Source organism: Galeopterus variegatus, unplaced genomic scaffold, assembly GCF_000696425.1.
Source record: "Galeopterus variegatus unplaced genomic scaffold, G_variegatus-3.0.2 Scaffold1513, whole genome shotgun sequence".
Lineage (NCBI taxonomy): Eukaryota > Metazoa > Chordata > Mammalia > Dermoptera > Cynocephalidae > Galeopterus > Galeopterus variegatus.
Window position 1 is genome coordinate 186,779 of NW_007727624.1, and position 20,336 is coordinate 207,114.

A 20,336-nucleotide genomic window follows, 5' to 3' on the forward strand; every position below is an offset into this window, starting at 1 on the left:
ACCCCACCCCTCTGAAGGCCCTGCCGTTTCCTCCTCTTGCCTCTTTCTCTCTCTGAATCGCTGGTTCTCGAGCTTTGGCAGCATCAAGATCAGCCAGGGTTTGTTGAAACACAAGTTCCAGGCCCCATTCCCAGAGTTTCTGAGTCAGTAGGCCTGGGTGGACCCCAAGAATTCACATTTCTCTTGAGTTCCTGGGTGCTGCTGGGCTGCTGGTCTGAGGACCACCCTTTAAGAACTGCTGCTCTAGACTTAACCAGTTCTCCAACAGGTGGGCAGGCTTCTTATCACTTCATCTCCTTGAGCCTCAGTTTCCTCATCTGTAACATGGGACTGTGAGCAGTGTGACCATAGAGAAGTGTGGATGAGGAAATGTACACATACACGTGGGTGCATTGCATATCGTAGGCGCTCAATAAGCTTTGGCCTCTGTTACTCTCAGGACCCTTGCTGTCTTATGTGTTTCCCCCGTGCTTAGCCTTGTGCTTGGCAGGTAATAGGCCATCAAGAAATACTTGTGAATGAGTGACTCAGTGACTCTGTGTGTTCTGAGGAGTGCCCCCACTCTGAAACCCAGAGCATACAGCAAGTTGTCCCCATTCTACAGCTGGAACAACTGAGGTTCAGAGCATAAAGATACTTATCTGATGTTATATAGCCAGAAAGGAAGCCACTGGGATTCAATCCTGGCTAGCAAGTCTCTGGAATTTGTGTTCTTCTTAATACACCAGGTTGCTGCAGCAAACATTTATGTGGGAGGTGTGGGGGGTGCTAGGACATGGAGAGAAATGGGGGCAGACTCTGTCTCACTGAGGAGACAGACAGTGATGACTTGGAAGCTGTGAGGACAGGGACTGTGACATCTAAATGCCCCAGTATTCTGGAGTTGGGGCTGAGATCTCCTGGGAGAGAGTATAGGGGAAGGAGGGACAGGTTGGAACTTTGGGGAGTGCTTGTGTGGAGGCAGAAGGGTTGGGGAGCCAGCAACCAAGGTAGAAAGTGGGACCAGAGTTCTGAGAGCCAAGATGGCACCATGTCCCAGCTGCCATGAGAAGAGAGCATTTCACGAAGGACCGAAAACGGCATGAAATGCCACAGAGCACTCCAGTGAGAATGAGCACAGAGAAGACACCATCTGTAGGGTTTGGCAATTAGGAGGCCACTCTGGGCTCTGCAGGCAGTTTCATTGGGGAGGTGTGGGTCAAAGAACAGCGGTCATCCCCATCAGCCAAGCCCTTCACATCCATTTTTTTGTTTAATTCTCACAATCACCTTATGAGGTAGGTATTTGCCCATTTTGCAGATGAGGAAACCAAGGCTTAGATACATTCAGGAATCTGGTCTAGGTCACAGAGCTGGTATGCGGAGGGGCTAAGTTTCTAATGGATTCTGGAACTTGAACTCTTAACCTGGACACCGGAGAGCAGAAGGTTGAGGTGAGCGACCAAGGAAGCAGCAGGTGTAGACTGCTCTGCTCTGCCTCCTGCTGCTTGCGTTTGGGTGAAGTCCAAGGTTCAGTTTCCCCACTGGGGTCACTCATCCTCCCTCTCTCCTTTGCATAGAGCTGTATCCTCAACCTCAGTCTGAAAAGATGTACCATGGGCCCCGCTGGGGACCGAGTGGCACAGTGGGGTGGCGGCAAGCCCTAGTCCCAAGCTCCTGGCCAGTTTTGCCATCTCGGTGTGCATGCTCACACCGATGCAGGCACACGCGTGAGGTGTTCAGCTGTGCTTTTCAGCCACCGCTTCGAGTCCTGTGCGCAGAGCGACATTAGCTGGAGGTGAGGGGGGTGGGAACCCTCCCCTGCTGGGTGGCGCTGTGGCTGCCCCTTGCATTTGCCCCACCTGGTTTGTTCAGAAGCGGCTCAAGTAGCCTTGCTGGGCACGGGGCACTCACTCTTCCTCCTGCTCTGGCCAGCGGGAGGGTAAAAGGGCAGGACCTCCTTCAGCGTGGGCAGGGGAGAGGCCTCAGGCCTGCCGGGCCACCATGGTGCTGGGACAGCAGGATTTGTGTCTCAGCCTCAGCTGACTTCTCACTGTCGTGCCAAATCTCCGGTGGCAAACATTTGTAAGCATGGCGTGACTGTTGGATTTTCGAAAACATGTCCGTCAGCAATCTTGTTGACTAAACCAGGGTCAGATAAGCACCGAACAGTCACCCAGGAAACCATGTCCCTCCTGCCCTCACCCCCATGATAATCTAAATGACATCAGCCTGTGTTTCTGAAAGGTTCCCAATGTCCTTGGGATGGGGAGTTGTGACTTATCGTGAATCTGTCTTGTGCCAGGTCCTGGGCTGGTCTTTGGGATATGGGTTTAATTGGGAGGATGCTTGAAGGACTCAGAGGGGGACGGTGCTGCCCAAGAAAAAACTGGGAAGGCCTGAAAGAAGCGAGGAATGAATTTGGAGAGCTGGAGGTTGCCCAAGGCTGGCCGACCGAGTGGAGACATCTGGCAGAGAGGGCAAACCCTGGAAAAGGCATAGCATTGCCCAGAGAAGAAGGCCAGAACCGTGGGAGGGGGTCATCGAGAAGAGAGCAAGAGGCTGGGAGAGCTGGCTGGGCCAGAAGGCTCAGCCCATGGCTGAACAGATGGTTGGGGTTTCCAAAGAAATGCATCAGTCCAGAGCAGCCGGCAGCTCTCCCACATGTGGCTCTGGCCAGGGATGGGCGGTTTGGAACCAGAGGCAGTCACTGGAGCCCGAGTGCTCAGGCTGACCAGTGTGGAAATGGGAAATAGAGTGGTTACCATGGAGACAGACTCATTTCTTTTTTATTTATTTATTTATTTTTGCTTATGAAGTCCAGCTGGGAGCCATCTCCGATGCGTGGCCCTGCCTCCCCCTCAGGTTGGGACTGCAGTTTAATTAAACACTTTGGTGCTTTTTCTCTGACAACACTACTCAAAACAGTGTACTGGTTTATCACACATGATTGGGAATGCTAAGAAATGCTCTTGAACCAAAGGGTTTCTCCCCCAGGCTCTGGTCTGTGCCTGCCACATGTGGCTATGTACATTTCAACTGAAAAGTTCAGTGCTTCGATTGTACCAGCCTCGTTTCCTGTGCACAGGAACCACCTGGCAGCTCCACCCCATGGCAGTAGCTTCAGGTAGAAGGTTCCACTATGTTCGGCCAGGTGGGTTTTGTAGCTTTCATATTTGATCTTCATGGTCAACTGGTGAGAGAGGTGTGAAATCACTCCATTTTGGAAGCGACTCAAGATTCCATCCAACGATGAATGGATACACAAAATGCGGTCCATCCATACAATGGAATGTTATTCACCATAATAAGGAGTGAAGTTCTGATACATATTACAACGTGGATGAACCTTGAAAACGTGATGCTACGTGAAAGAACCTAGTCACAAAAGGTCACATATTGTATGATTTCATTCCTATGAAATATCCGAATACGCAAATCCTTAGACACAGAAAGTAGATTAGTGGTTGCCAAGAGCTGGGGTGTGTGGCGGAGAGGGAGTTGGAGAACGGGGAGTGACTGCTAATGGGGATGGAGTTTTTTTCTGGGATAATGAAAATGTTCTGGAATTAGATAGTGTTGATCGTCGCACAGCACTGTGAGTGTACCTAAAGCCACTGAATTGCATACTTTGGTTAAAATGGCAAATTTTATGTTATGTGACTTTTATCTCAATCAAGAAAAAATGGGAATGACAAATAAAACACCCTGTTTTACAGATGGGGCAGCTGAGGGTCAGATGTTTGGGAATTAAGTCAGTTCTTGGGGGTGTAAGGGATGGGATGTCTCACCCCTACATGGCCTCCTGTACCCCGACACTCTTTCCTTACTTCTGATGTCCATTCGGTCACTGAGCCCCATCGATTTGCCTGTGAAGTGTCTCTGAGACCATCCTTTCTTTTGTCCCCACTGCTTGTCACCCACTGACCCCTGGGTGTCACAGGGGATGCCCACCAGATTCGCATGGCCACGTGGGGGCAGTCCCTAAAGGAAGGGGGCTGAGCGTGCAAACCTTGATGTCCAGGTCCTTGGCTGCTGGCTTTGCTGTGCCATTAGGTGCGACCATCACGTGACTCCTGAGCCTCCAGCTAGTGGTGATTTGGATGTTGATGATGAAGGTGATGATGACGTCCCTATCTCGCCCACCTCACAGGATCGTTGTGAAGATGAGATGTGATAAAATATAAACATGTCTTATAAACTGAAAAGTGCTGTGCCCATGTGAGTGGTGACGATGGTCTATTTCCCTTAAGAAATAAATGCTGTGGAATCACCTGACCCCGGGCTGCAGAGTGTGGGTCAGAGGTTCATGTCTGCTGAGAACTATGTTTCTTTGCTCCCCTGGGACATATGGGTTACCCGGTAGACAGAGCAGCGTGTTGTCGAAGGTGCGCTGCCAGTCACTCCTTAGGCTGTGAGATAACCATCAGGAAGTGGACTTTATCAACCCCAGGCCTGTGTGTCTCCTTTAGACAGATGGTTTGTGGCCTTTGGTTTTGGTGTTAACTTTATGTAGGATTCGGCATGGAAGTACCTAAAAAGATTCTAGGAAGAAAAGCATCTTGGGTTTTTTTCTTTTTCACTCCAAATGTGGTTCTTTGACCACCACCAGCAGCAGCATCTGGGAGCTTCTTAGAAGCACAGACCCCAGTGCTCCATTGCAGACCTGCTGAAGCAGAATTTACATTTTAGGATGATCCCCCAGTGATTCCAATGCACGTGGTGTTTGAGAAGCAAACATTGCTCTATAATATCATTGCATACCTGAGAAATCCTGAAGCCAGCAGCTAAAAGTCCTGTGTGAACAGAAGAGTTTATCAATGTGGCTGGCACAAGATGATTAACTGTAAACCAGTAGCAGTCCTTTGGACTAGCAATCACCAGTTAGGAAGTGTAATGAGATCTCACTGATAATGGCAATTAAAATATGAAACGTTTATGCATTAAGCTGAGTAAGGATATGTGATTTCCTCAAGAAAGCACAGAACTTAGGTGGGAAACTCAGAAAGGTACTGATTAAATGGAGACACAAACTATATGTAGACCAGAGGTTCTCATCCAGGGGTGGTTCTGCCCCTTGGAGACATCCGGCAATGTCTAGAGGTGTTTTTGATTGTCACACTGTGGGGAGCTCCTGGCATCTAGTGGGCCAAGGTGAGGGATGTTGCTAAACACCCTACAGTGCACAGGACACCCCCCACCACAGAGAATGGTCTGGCTCCACGTGTCAGTTGTGCTGAGATTGAGCAATCCTGTCTACCCTAGTGGGGTACACACACACATCACTTTAAAAACTCAGGAATATCAACTAATAGTTTGATTACACAGAGCAGTGGAGGATGGGGAACTTAGCCTAGTGGATTGGGAGAGAGATTCCAAAGGGATGATAGTGAAAACAGTGTGATATTGAAACAAAACTTCAATGTAGATCAGTGGAGCAAATTAGTACCCAAAGTCATTTTAATAAAAGTGAGCATATAAAATATAACAAGCATAACATACCCAATGGAAAAATATTCAGGATTTGTTTTGGGCCTAATTGTCCAGCCACAAGCTAAACATCCCTGGTGGGCCACAAGCTGTATCCCAGGCCAAAATAACAGCCACTTTCTCTTTGTTGCCACCTCATCTCCCACCCCTTCACAGTGTGGCTTTCTCATTCCAAGTAGGACCTCGAAGATTGAGGATAAGCAGTAATCCCACTGCTGGGTATATACCCAAAGGAATAGAAATGATCATGGCTAAGGGACACCTGCACTCCTGTGTTTACTGCAGCTCTGTTTACAGTAGCCAAGAGCTGGAATCAATCTAAACGTCCATTGACAGATGAGTGGCTAAGGAAAATGTGGTATATATACACAATGGAACACTACTCTGCCATCAAAAAGAATGAAATTCTGCCATTCACAGCAACATGGATGAGCTTGGAGAAAATTACAAGTGAAATAAGTCAGGCACAGAAAAAGAAATACTGCATGTCCTTACTCGTAAGCAGGAGCTAAAATAAAGAAGGAAAAGAGAGAGAGAAAGAAAGAATCACAATAATACATTGAACTTTCAAAAAAAAAGAACAGAAGTGTGGTTATAAGAGGCGGGAAAGGGGTAGGGTGAGGAGTGGTAGCAAGAAATTAGTTAAGGGTCACAAAGATTGATTACGTTTTATAAACATCAGTATACTAATTATACTGATTCAATTACCGCATATTGTACACATGTATTGATATTTAAATCTGTACCCCACAAATATATATAATCAATTATGTTTCAGTAACAAAATTGTCAAAAAAATTTGAGAATAAGAAGGGTTTGACAAATTTCTGTTCGCTAAGATCCATAATTGGAGCCTTGGCCCTATGAAGGTCATAAGCATTGCAGCCAGAGGGGCTTGGGTTCAAGCCCCAGCATGACCTCGAACTGCCTGCACAGCCTCAGGAGTGTCACATGACCTTTCTGTGACATGGGCAGTAAAGCCTGCAGTGCTGTTGTTGGTATTAAAGGAGAGAGTGTCGGCCAAGGTCAGCATACGAGAGCTTCCTTCCCACCCTCTGCACTTTGCTCCCAGGGACCACGTTCCCTCCTGCCATGCTGCTCCAGTCTCACTGGTGACTCGTGGCCTCTCCTCAGGGGACCTGGTTTTGGGTTGTTTTCACTGAGTGCCGTGCTCTCTTTTTGCGTTGGCCACAGATGATGTCCGGCTGTTTGCCTTTGTGCGCTTCACCACGGGTGACGCCATGAGCAAGAGGTCCAAGTTCGCCCTCATCACGTGGATTGGCGAGAACGTCAGCGGGCTGCAGCGGGCTAAGACTGGGACGGACAAGACCCTGGTAAAGGAGGTTGTGCAGGTAATGCTTCCGTGTTCTGTTAGTCTGGGACATCACCCCCCAGAAAAGGTCACCATCCATCAGGGACAGAGAAGGCTGGGTCTGTGACTTGGCTGTGACTTTGCACAAGCCATGCCTCTGGACCAGTAGAGCCATTGGTGAAATGTCACTAAAGTTTCTTTCGGGATGTGGCTAGGAAGCAGGAGACTGTGTTTGTGACTCTGGCCATCATGTGGTAGAAACAAAGCGGCAGGGTGTCTACCCCTGTGGGTGGGGCAGGGGGGTGACCAAAATGTCAACCACTACCTGGTAACATCATGAAGGACTTCCAGGGGTGGCCGTGAGGATCTGGCGGGAGAATTCACATGTATCCTCTCAGCAGTACCTGGCACTTGCTGAACGAATATCTGTCAACCTTATGAGAGATGGCGGAGGTTTTATAATGATTTTGGTGACCGTAGAATGACAAAGGCTGTATCAGCAATGGTGCAGACACCTAGACTGGGTGATCGGGTACCATGTTATCCATGGCTGACTTATACCCGAGTTCCTGTTAGACTAAAGGGGAAAAGGCAGGTGTACCCTTGGTTTTGTCTTTGAGCTCCTGAACATTTCTCCTTGCAAGAGTTCTCTGTTTTGACGTCTTTTCCATTCTAGCCATTAAAGAAAATTGACACTGTTAGAAACTTCCAAGGTTATTCATTTGGGGTTAGGGTATGGGGTCATCCTGAGAAAAGAAAACCTGAATTCCAAGAAGGTAAACAAGGAAAGGGTTGCTGAGAGAGAAAGCTCTCTCCTTACCCAAGAAATCCATTTGCAAAAGGATTTCTCCCAACCCACGAACTCAGGAATCTCTCCCTCTTTCAGTGTGTTTAGGCTGTTGTTCAAGCGACCTTAAGTATTGTGTTACATGTCCCTTCAGCAGCCTGTCTGCTGCAGAGGGCAAGGGACACTGTCCCCACTCCCTACCAAACACACATTGTTTTAAAGATACAGAACAGTATAAGTTGTCCACAATAAATAAATGTTTAAAACTAATAGGCTAATGATGGGGGTGGGTAACAGCTAAATTTAGGGTATAGGGTTTCTTTCTGAGGCTATAAGAAAGCCCTGCAGTTGACCGTCATGATGGTTGTCATGTGTGTCGGGGTGTGTGTGTGTGTTGGTGTGTGTTGGGGTGTATGTGTGTGTGTTTGGGTGTATGTGTGTGTGTCATGTGTGTTGGGGTGTGTGTGTTGCATGTGTCGGTGTGTGTGTGTATCATGTATGTTGGGGTGTATGTGTGTGTGTGTCGTGTGTGTTGGGGTGTGTGTGTGTATTGGGGGGAGAGCAGGTAATATGGAAACTCGATACTATCTCTCGCAACTTGTCTGTAAACCTAAAACTCTTTCAAAATAAATCTTCTACTTAGAAAATAACAGTAGGAAGTAATAAATTCCTGCTGTCCCACTGTCAGTTCCACTGTCACTGCTGTTTTGGGTCTCCCCAGCAGCTCCCCCATGCCGGGCTCCCCGCCGCCTTCTGCATCACTGTGGTCACGGCCTGCAGACCTTGCCCTAGTCTGCTGCGTCTGCTGCTGCTGCTGTTTTTTGGGCTAACATAATTTCACAAGTTATGTGGCTGCACAGACTTTGAAATCAACGTCTCTCTGGTAGCGGAGGGCCCCATTTCACAAGTGGGCTATAATGTACTGAATGTTTGCCTGTTCTCGGCCTCCTGAGTTGCTTCCAATTTTTATTTTTATAAATAATGTTCCAACGAACAACTTAATACGCACAGCTCTTTTCTCTTTTGCTAAATTAGTCCTTTTAGAATACATTCTCAGGAGGTGGGGTTTCAGAATTAATAGGCATGATAATCATTTCTAAAAGGTATGGGTTGTCAGATTGCCTGTTGAAAGGGTTAGCGCTATGCCTGGAACCGAGTGAGTGCTCAATTTTAAATGTCACTGATTTCACATCTCAATCAGCATTACTGTTAGCCCTCCTGTCTGCACCCTGTCTGGCGCTGGAACCCTTCCTTTGGAAAGCTGCAGCCCTACAGGCTATTTTTCTCCCAGCCAATTGGCTTTTATTGGTTAACTAGCTTTCAGAGTTTTCTGTGTGGCAGGAGAATGAAATCTGCAAATGGGTGCACGTCCCATGGCCAAAGCTCTCCTGCTGAGTTCTGCCCACCTATGCCATCTTGGGCGTGCCCAGGAGCAGAGGGGACAATAAGGGGGAGGCTGCTTGTCAGGATGCATCCAGTGGACACAGTCTTTGAAATCTTCACTTCCTTTTTGCTTTCCATTTTAAAAATTGTGGTAAAGTACAATAACATAAAATGTACCATTTTAATGGTTGTAAAATGTACAATTCCATGGCATTAAGCACATCCACACTGTTGTGCAGCCATCACCACTATCTAGTTTCAGAACTCTTTCATCATCCCAAAGGAAACCTTGTACCCCCTAAGCAGTCTGCAGGGTTTCTTCCAATTCAGAACTCTTTTCAGTTTGGTTAAGTGGGCCAGTGACTGAGGGTGGTTTGGGGAAATTGATTCTCTGGTGGGAATCTTTAGGTGGAAATAGTAGTTATAATATGTTCATTTGCAAGCTCACATACATTGAAGCAAACAGGGGAATTACCAGGCTCTGGGAACTGAGAAGCGCAGAGGTTTTGGCTATAGGCGTGGCTGGATCCAGGCTCAAGCAGTATTTTCATCTCATCTCCCAGTTCTGTTATCCTCTGGGTTTGGCCTCAGGCAGCCTCTGCATAACACCAGAAATGGTCCAGGCCACAGTGGTCCTCCTGGATCTAGATCCCAGAAGAAGAGGGAGGCCTCTTCCCTCAGTGTCAGTCAGTCCCTCAAGAGGGCCCCGATTGGTTCAGCTTAGGTCACATGCAGGGAGGCGGGGTTTCATGATTGGCGGCTCCAGCATGACCCCAGCAGTTAAAAGAAAGGGATGTGGCTAGATGAAAAGCACAGATGTCCACTCCGGTGGGGGAGCCTGGACGCCGTCCTGAATTGCAGGTGCAGTATTATATGCTGCCCATTATCTTTGCATTTTCCACCGCCGTGCTTAAATGTGTTCAACATCTGAAGCTGCTGCAAGACCGCACGTTTATACGATAGCTGCAAATAGAGGCATTTGGGTTACAAAGATGCTGGTGGCATGGTATCTTTCTACATGCAGTGACTGGCACCTGTATCAGCTTTCCCCTCTGTTTAAGGGGGACTCGGGCCAAATGTTATTCAGGGACCTCTCACATAGGCCATTCTGGATTCCATTTCTTGGGGACAAGATCACTTCCCCAGCGGCCTTTTGCCACTATTTCCACGTGGACAATAAGTGGATTGACTTTTAGTTTAAGATTATTAATAAACCCTCAGCTTTTATGGTAATAAAAGTAATACACCCACATCCTTATGTGAAACATGGAGAGTATAAATTCATTGCTTCGTTGTTGATGTACAGTAGCCAGAATCAAGAAGGGGGGTTTTCATGCCACTAACTACCTACCTGACCATGAGCAAGACACTCCCCCACCCCCTGGGCCTCAGTTTCCCCATTTGTAAAATGAGGAATTAGATGAGTTGACTTACTGTGTCATATTCTGTTTTGGCATATTCTGAAAATTTTTCTTTTTGTTTTTCTTTTTTAAAATGGGGTGATTTATTTATAACAGAATTTTACCTTTAAAAGAACCTTATTTTGGGGCCGGCCCGGTGGCGCACCGCGCTCCCGCCGAGGGTTCAGATCCCACATACAGACCGGTTCCCGCTCACTGGCTGAGCGAGGTGTGGGCGCAACACCGAGGGTTGCGATCCCGTTGCCGGTCCGGTCCGGTCCGGTACGGGGGCGACACTGAGGGTTGCGATCCGTTGCCGGACACGAAAAAAAGACAAAAAGGAAAAAAAAAAAAAGAACCTTATTTTACTTTGACAAAGAGGAATGTAGTGCAGTGGTCCGGAGTGTAGACTTTTGAGCCAGATGGTGTGGGTTCAAATTTCAGCTTCATCACTTACTGCGTGGCCTTGGGCACATTGCTTACTCTCTCTGGGCTTCAGGAACCTGGTATGTAAAATAGGGGTGATATAATATGTACCTCTTAGGGTTGTCGTGGGGATTAAATGAGCAAATATAGGGAAAGTGCTTAGAACAGTCTGGTAATGACCCTGAAAATAGTAGCTGTCATTTGCAGTTTTCCCTTTTATAGGCAATACCGTGCTGTGCAGCTTGTGCAGAAAACATTTAAACACTTCTTCATTGTGGATCATTTCTGTAGGAGATGGTAGACTTGTTGTTGAGCCCAGGGCATGGGGCATGGATCTCGTTCACCTGTCTTGTCTGCTTGTCTGGCATATGGCCCAGGCCAAGGTTAGAGCCATCAGCAACACAGGGAGGTCCTGGCCTTACTCACACTTTCCAGTGCTGACAACTTGTGCTGTATCTGTGGCCTGCCACCTAGATGCATTGGCATACAGGGAAACTGAGGCCCAGAGCAGTGAGAGGACTTGTCCCAAACCCACAACTAACAGCGGCAGGGCTGGGGCTGGAGCCAGGAGAGGTAGAAGTCAGAGGTTCGGCTCTGAGTCTGTTGGGTCTGTATTCAGATCCAGGCTGAGAAACTGAGCCACGTCTGTTGCTTGGGGAACAAGACAAAACAAGATGAATGCCGTCAAGGCCACAGCAGCAGGGGCCACCGGGTGAGCCGGGCTGGGCGGCTATGTCGGCCAGACATGAGTCCAGGGAATGCGCTGAGTGCACAGCACGCTCGACCGCTTCGCCCGGCCGTGTCTGCTGCGGAAGAGCCTGGCTGCCGCCTGGGACAAAACACCAGCCCCATTGTTCTTGTGTCTCTGGAGGATTGTGGGCACGTTGCCGTGGCCAGTGACAGAGACTGACCAGGGCCAGGGCCAGGCCTCTCAATTTAGAGCCAGACTTGGTCAGTGACGCATCATGCTTGTCTTGCAAAACGGTTTTATTCATGTGCTTGTTTTATTTATTCTTTAACATAATATGAATAGTCACAGAACCAAGTGATCAGAGGGTACATGTCAGCTTTTAGCATCAGGAAAAGAGACCTGGTGGAGCAAGTTTCCTCCTAGGAGAAGTGGGGATGGGAGGACAGATATATTCCAGTGACGGTGCGGAAATACAGATGAGTGTCTATTCTGAGGCTTCTAAACCCCAGGAGCAGGACTGACAAGTTCTGTAACACCTTCCCCCCTCCAGGGCCACGTGTACCCGTCTCTCCCCTCTGAGGACCTCTTTAGTGTACCAATGTGGTAATACTATGAGTAACGGTAGTTTTATTGTGTCCCTACTCTGGGTCTAACGCTCTTGTAAGGACTGTCCACGTATTAAATCATCTATGCTTCATAAGGCCTGGTCCTCTCCCCATGTTACAGATGAGGAGCCTGAGGCCCAGGGGAGTTGAGGCACATGCTCCCAGTCCCAGATCTGGTGGTGCTCTGGCTGCAGTCCAGGCGGTGTGGCCTCAGCGCTCGGCTCAGACACTTGCCCGCACCGTGTATTTCCCAGCGTCTTTCAGCACCGAGTGAACTGCTCTGAGGCCATGTGCATTTGGAAACTTGTACTCTTGTAGATTTGCGCAGCACACTTATTTTTAAATGTACCAGTTCTCAATCTTTCTTGATGGTGGAAACTTTTTTAAAAAATGGAAACTGAGCATCGTTACTTTATACTGAGGCCATGTGCATTTGGAAACTTGTACTCTTGTAGATTTGCGCAGCACACTTATTTTTAAACGTACCAGTTCTCAATCTTTCTTGATGGTGGAAACTTTTTTAAAAAATGGAAACTGAGCATCATTACTTTATACTTTAAAAAAAAATACGGCTGTGCCAAATGGAAAAGGTCATGGGCTTTTGGGGAAGTGAGCCAAGTCAATATTCTAGCTCAAGTTTAACTCATAGTTTCAGGACCTTGGGCAAGTAATTTTATCTCTAGAATCTTAGTTCTCACTTAGAAAGAGAGGATGTACATTTTCACAAAGTTGTTGGAAGTGTTAAAGAAAAGCAGCAGATATGAAAGGGGTCTCTCCATTTTGGTGCCTGGTGAACTCCTGTTCATACTTCAAAACCCTGATTCTTTACCCCATTCCCCTACCAGCCTCACTTGGAGTTAATGGCTTCTGTATCTGATTCTATTACGGTCCAGACTCTAGGATTCATAATTAAGTGCCCAGCTAGAAAGTAATCTCCTTGAGGTCAGGAGCTGCAGCTGCTTTATTACATAGTACTCCTAGTGCCTGGAAGAGTTCTATGCCTGGCACATAGCAAGTGCTAAAAAATGAAGAAGTGGACAGATTGACTTCTTCACATAGGCTCTTTGTGTATTCCTAGGACAGAAGCTAGTAATTGCTCACTAACTGTTCTTTGGGTTGAATTGGATTGTGGAAACCAGTTATACTTCAGGAGGGATTCAGTGGTTGAATTGGAATTCCCCAAAGCCCTGTTTTTGTTTCAATAAAAAGCAGAAATGAGAGCTGGTTGGGGCAGCTGAGAGAACCTACCTACCTCCACGTAAGGAGGTTTATGGAGCCACTGCACTCCTCGCAAAGCATTGGTCCCACTTGGCACCTGGGACTGTCCCTGGACTCTGCATTGCTCTCCGAGGGCTTCAACTGTTTTACGTGGAGTGTTTACGCTTTTTCAAGACAGGGGTTCATGGAAAGGCTTCTGTTCTCAAAACCAGGAGGGCCTATTTGTCCATCCTGAAGCCTTTCACCTGGCCCTGGGCTCAGGCAATAGAGCTTCTTGGTGCTCATGTCGTGTATTTTTAAAACACACGCTGCCTGATTGGAAAATAAAAAGCTCCCAAGTAGCTGTGAACAGGGCACCAGGTATCTTGTATGGAGGTCCAGACGTGTTCATCCAGGAGCCAGGTGCTGTAATTACCCCAATACACAGATGCAGAATCTGAGGCTGGGAGAGGCCGAGTCCTTGGGCCAAGGTGAGCGTCGAGGCAGAGGTGGGTGGCAGGGTATTGGAGACCACTGTAAAGGTGGGGCTTTGTTGGAGGGCTGTGAAAGCCCTGGAAAGACTTTAAACACTCTGAGTTTGGGCCTGACGTGTAAATGAAGCCGCTGTAAGAAGCAAACACTTCTGCCCTATGGGCTGTGGCCTGGCTACCTTTCATGAAACTCCAGATCTGGCCCCAGGCCTTGGCCAGCCTGCCTTGGCATGGTGCCTGCCTGGCTCACCTAGCAGCCACTGGCGTCCTGCCGCCCGATGCGGTGATTCCTGACACAGCCAGACGGCATGCAGTTGCTGTGCTGTGGGACGCTGGATCTGAGCATGCACAGAGCTTCACTGGTGGAGCCTGAAGAAATGCATCTGGAGGGTCTTCATGTGTGAATGAGTTTCCCAAGACGGGCAGGCTGGAGGCTCACTGTGCTCTTGAAATCTTGTCACTGTGAGATTCTTTCCTCCCTTTTGCTGCCTCTGCCTACACCACTGCCCCTCTTTCTCCTCCTCTGGCCATGATTTGTCCCTGGAAATTCCGCATTTTGAGATTTCCTTCTGGAACAAGCTGCATGGTCTCCGTCTTCTCCCCATGGTGTTTTTTTTTTTTTTAAATTCCTGGTCACTACGGTTTTTAAAAAGTGTTCAGACAAAATGAACTAAAGAATGATCAGCTGTAGTCTCCACCTCATACAGATTTCTGCTCACCTCTGAGCCTTTGCCTCATGGGTACGTGTTTTTACATAGCCTTTACCAGCACAGACACAACTCATGTCCTTTCATCTAACATTTCATGCGTGTGTCCATCCTCAGTTTTCATAATTTTTTTTTTCCTTTTTGTCTTTTTTACTGACTGGTAATGGGATCGCAACCCTCGGTGTTGCGCCCGCACCGCGCTCAGCCAGTGAGCGGGAACCGGTCTCCACATGGGATCCGAACCCTTGGCGGGAGCGCCGCCGCACTCCCAAGTGGTGCACTCTCCAGTGCGCCACCGGGCCGGCCCTCAGTTTTCATAATTTTGATGGCCAAATGCTATTTAGTGAGTGGATGTGGTACAACATAGGTAAGCCTGTGTTACCCCCTGTGTTTGTGCATGTGTGCATATCTGCATGTGTGTGTACACGTGTGCATGTCCCTTCTCTTGGGAAAGACCTTGGCCTGAAGTTATATGTGTGACCCTTTTCTGGCAACTTTGCCTCCCTGAGCCTCAATTTCCTCATCTGAAAAATTGGGATGATAGTATCTAACTAGCAGAATTGTCAAAAAAGTAAGTGTCTGGTGTGTATAAAGTGTTCAATGTAGACACTATTTACTTATTCAACTTTTGTTGAAAAGTTCAAGCAATCTGGTATTTATTGATAGTGAGCATCTTTGAGTATATGTGCTGTCATTTAAAAAAAATTCTGTGCAATTATTTCTTTGGGAAAAATTCCCAAATGTGGATGTGGCCGAGGAACAAGACATCTACATCTAGGCACAGTTTTAAGTGGGCAGAAGTTGAAGACCTAAACCTGGACTTAATCTGTAGCTTGTCAACTGAGCAACAGGCAGGGACTATTTGGAGCCGTGGGTTAAGAAGGATTCTGAGGTTAGGTCTGGACTCGGTGGGAAAAGTATTTGTGATTTACGATGTCTGCCATGGATACAGGAGGGGAGAGTGGAGTATGTTTTCCACGTTCTTGTCTCCTTGATCTAGGTGAAGCAGCAGGCAGAAATCAGGCAAAGTGGAGCTGGGACTTCTATAAATGGCTGTGGTCAGGAAAGTGGAGAGTCAAGAAAGCAGACTTCAGGCTGTTGCCCGAATGCTAAAGAGAAGGGTGGCCCTCAAGGGTCAGGATTCCTGGCATATGGACAACTCTCCTTACTTGGTTTGGTCCCAGACCTACTCCTGGCATGCTGTTAGGGTGTCATGCCTTCCTGCCACCCATCTGCATTAGGTGATCACCCTGTGCGCACTATACTGTGGCCCTATGCCTCTGTCTTGTCCTTTGTTCTCTCCTAGAGAAGCAGGGTTGTGCCACCTCTGAGCTGTAAGGGTGACGCAGGTGCCTTTGTTCCTGAATCTGTCAGGTGCTAGGCCATACCATTTTGATCTGTTTATTCCCTTTTAGGCCATACCATTTTGATCTGTTTATTCCCTTTCTCTGTGAGGACTCATGCCTATTAAAAGTGCCTGCTTTTTCTGAGTAAATTACACCTTGCCGGTAAGACTTTTTAAACCTTGGCCTTGCAGCACTTTAGAATAGTTGTAGGAGGGGAAGTGTGGGAGGCCCGGGTGGGTGGCAGCTGAGTGCCCAGCAGGTTTGGTGATTGTGCATTTTTACATGGCTCGTGTTCCTTGGAGGTTTCCCTTTCTCCTGGCAAGATGCAGGATGCTGGGAACCGACTCCTTTTCTTCAGCACTCTGGGGTCTTTGGTTTATAATTAATCTTCACCTACTTAGGGAAAAGACACATTACTGTGGCCAGCATGTGTCTTGTCTACCCCCCGCCTCACTCAATGCATGTTGGGGGAAGAGATTCTATCCCCCATGCTGTTTCGCAAGGGATCGGGGACGAGCCTGAAGCGAGCACACAGCCTTCATTTTGAGAGCCATGCTCTGATCCCAAACTTGACTTTTCTGTGCCAGTTTTTCCCATAGCCCCTTGGGTTCTGGTGTCTGCAGTGGAACTTTGTCCAATGTCCATGTGCTCTAGAGGCTTAGGCATAGATCCCTGGAGGAAAGGCCTGGGGTGGGGAACAGGGAGACCCTTTTGTCTGGCCTTCTTTCATGGAGATGGAAACCAGAGCCCGGAGTCATTGAATGCTTCCTTCAGGGCATTTTAGAGCTCCCTGCTTCTCTTTTTCTGTTCTCAGACCCTCAGAGAGACCTGTAAGTACCAGAATTTTGACTTCTCAGGGCCTAGGAGAGTGTGACGTGTAATAAGTGTTCGATAAACACGTGTGTGTGAGAATGAATTACGTTAGCTCTCATTGCCTTTGAATACAATGAAGATTGCCTTTCTTCCCTGGCCCCACTCTGTAAAAAGTATACATTCCCAACATCACAAACTTAACCATCAAAGACCCCTCGCTCACTTCTTCCTTCCCAGAACTTCCCTGCACCCACATTTTCCACGTTGGTTAGGAACACTCCATAGTCCAAGCATTCTCAGCAGAAGACCTGACACTCCCACCGTGACAGGTATTCTCTCTGTCCTCCTGTAACTAACCTGCGGCCCAGATTTTGGATTTGCAGCTGGATTTGCATCTTCTCCCTGCAAGGGTGAGGGACGTGCCAGTATTGCTGCCTTGGTTATTCAGAGGAATTCCCGGGATTTCCCTTCATTAAAAAATAAACATCAGGGATGGAGAGAAGAGGAACCAGCCGCTGCCTGACCTTTCACTCTGAGCATTTCAGAAAACAACTTTGTATCTCAAACTCCCCTAACAATCTTGAGAATGAGGGTGAACTCATGATCATTTAAAATATCTGAGGCTGGCCAGTTAGCTCATTTGGTTAGATTGTGGTGCTGATAACACCAGGGTCCAGGGTTCGATCCCTGTTCTGGCCAGCTGCAAAATAAATAAATAAATAAAATATTATCTAATGATTATTGAGCACTTACTCTGTGCCTGGCAGACTCATCAAATGGCCAAGCCTTTTGCAAGCTCATAAGATCCTCACAACAGTCTTAGGACATAGGTGCTGTTATTACTGCAAACGGGTTTGCAGATGAGGAGGCTGAGACTCAGGGAGGCTGAGCTCACGGGTGGGCCAGGCTGCTGCAGATGTGCATGGACAACCGTCCCTATTTGTATTTGGCCTAAACCTACTCCTAGCACACCTTAAGCCTAAAGCTGGGGTTTAAGCCCAGGCAGTTGGGAGCCCTTTAAAAAAAAAGGGATAATTTAAAACCAAGGATAGAAAAATGTTTATGTACTTTTTAAACCAGGCTTGCAAATACATGACTATGTACAGATCCCTGGTTCCTGACCCTCATCCCTACAATCACCTTGATCGGGAAAACAAACTGAGGTTTGTTTTACAACTTTGAGGCATTAACATATGTGCACTTGAGAAAAGTCACAGGGACCAAACTTGTCCTCGCCTTGGTGGTTGCCTGTTTCCAAGCCATTCTGATGGTGGCCTAAGCCCCTTGGAGTCAGACTCACCTGGATGAGGTCTCTTCCTTTGAAAAGTCCTGCTGTGGCAAAAAAAAGGGAAAAGTCCCTTGTCTGGGAGCTATCAGAGAGGACACAGTGTTTCTAGACAAAACAAAGATCTTGCTAGAGCCACAGGTGACAAGGACCCCAGACTGGCGCATATTGTCTTTGACAGGTTGCTTCAGCAGCCTTGCGACTATTGATGCAGGAGGGACAGACAGTGTAGAGCAGTCCACAGAGGCAGGATGCAGAGGAGAGGGGACAGGCCTAGTGCTTCCAGGGATGTGTCCCCAGGGCCCCCGCCATGAAGTTGCTGTGTGCCCTGGGACGAATTGCTTCCCCTCTTCGGGTGCCTGGCTGGTCCTCTATCAGATGAGGGGGTGAATGGCAGGGTTTCAAGGGCTTTCTTTCAGTTCCATTTTTTTCTCCTTTTTAAAAAAATTAACCAAAGTATAATTTACATAAAGGAAAATGCACAAATCTTAGGAGTATAGCTTGATGAATTTTTGTATATTTTGAATTTTCATCATGCACACCTGTGCAAACACCACCCAGATCAAGACATGGGACATTTCCAGGCCTCAAAGTCTCCCTCAGAACCCCTGCTAATTATTCCCTGCTCCCCACTCAGATTGGCTCTAATGTTTTATGGTTCATGGTTCTCCTCGCCTGACCACACTATCCTTTCAGACGCTGTCATGTTCTGTCTAGACCTGCGCTCTCACCAACCCACTGTGGCTCCTGAGCACTTGCAGTGTGGGTGGTCCACACGCAGCTATGTGCTGTGCCTGTGAAATACACGCCAGATTTCTAAGACTGCATATGAAGAGAAGCATGTAAAATTTTTATATTGATTACATGTTGAAATGACAATATTTTGGATATATTGAGTTAGATAAAATGCTATTAAAATTAATGTCACCTGTTTCTTTTTTCTTTTGTCAGTGTGGCTACGAGAACATTTTAAATTCCATAGGTGTTAGCCTAACTCTAGGCCTTAAAAGTGTCTTCTGGGCCGGATGGAGAGGTGTGAAGTCGTTTGGAGCTGGTTTTTAGGTTGGCACCCAAATCAGACATTTGGGGACATGTGGCAGAGGGCATGCCCTGAATTGGAGTGTTGACTCACCTTCCTAAGCCTCTGGGGTTGTGAGCATCCTGTGTGAGGTGGAGGCCTGCTAGGCCCACCTGCATGTGGTCGCTGCTGGCTCCACCTGCCGCGTGGGCCCCTGTAATAGGGGCAGGTGAGGAAGGGGCTCACTGTCTGGTTCTGGCTCTGAGGCCACATCAGAAACTGCCCACTATTAGTTACAGGCCCATCTCAGCCACATGTCTGCATGGCATCCTGGGGATGCACTCCATGTACACCTGCTCTGTCTGTGAGGTGACAGGTGGGAGCCAATCCCATGGGGTGGCTGGATCAAGTTGGGGAAACCTTGTTTGGAAAGCACTGGGGTCCCTGCCAGGCACAAAGAATGGGGAAGCGGTAGAGGAGTCATAGGAGCAGCAGAAGGAGAAAATGCATAGAGGGGAGGTTCCTGGACAGCACAGGGGAAAGGTGAGCAGGCACAGGTGGAAGGATGAAGAGCTGGGAGCCACCTTAATTTTGCACATTCTTTACTGGTTTTTTTTTTTTTTTTATTCTAATGACCAACACAGGCACTTTAAACATTTATGAAGCTACAATGACTATGGCCATGCTCTAGGTCCCATTAGAACAGCATGACTGCTGTTTAACTGGCTGCGTGGGGGTGTCACTTGCCGAGCTCAGTTTCCCCTTCTGTGAATTGAGGGGTAAGAGGAGATGACCTCTAAGGACCTTCCAAGCCCTGCCATCTGTGGTGCTGTTGAGATGGTATGACCCAGAGGAAGCACATCCCTCAGTGTCATCCATAAATTCCTTTTCCCGGCTCAGTTTTGGAGCAACGTGGGCTGCCAGGAGTTCCAGGTGATACCCCATGGCAGGTACATGGTGGGGCCCTTGTGTGATGAGGGAACCAGTGCCAAATGCATCATTCATCAGCCAGGCTGAAGGTGAAGGGACCCAACAAGGCTCAAGTCAGAGTAAAGGTCATCCACCCACCCCCAGAGGCAGGACATCAGGATTCTCCCAAAGAGAGAATTTGGAGTCTGGTCTAATGGGACCTAGAGCCTGGCCACAGTCATTGCAGCTTCAGAAATGTTTAAAGTGCCTGTCTTGGTCATTAGAATTAAAAAAAATAACTAGTAACTAATTAGGAAGGACTCTTAATTTTGCACAAGCTAACTCTGGTGTTTTCCTGAGGAAAAATGGAAATGAAACACTAGGACAATGCAGGACTTGTAGGTGTAAGCCAGTTTAATGGGTTAAGACACTTGATCTGTAACCCTTCTTCTCTTTTTTGGCAGTAATCGGATTGCTGGACTGCTTGTCTTTTAAGA

At 47.8% G+C, this 20,336-nt stretch overlaps 1 protein-coding gene across 1 annotated transcript in view; it reads left to right on the forward strand.

The window, feature by feature from the left end:
* The window catches only part of COTL1 (coactosin-like F-actin binding protein 1), a gene marked incomplete at its 5' end in the record, with an annotated part of 45,274 nt that overhangs the window by 19,840 nt on the left and 5,098 nt on the right, over positions 1-20,336 (forward strand). Inside the window, one exon of the mRNA XM_008577448.1 lies at positions 6,664-6,821. Coding sequence (XP_008575670.1) covers positions 6,664-6,821 — 158 coding nt within the window. The remainder of the gene's footprint in view (positions 1-6,663; positions 6,822-20,336) is intronic.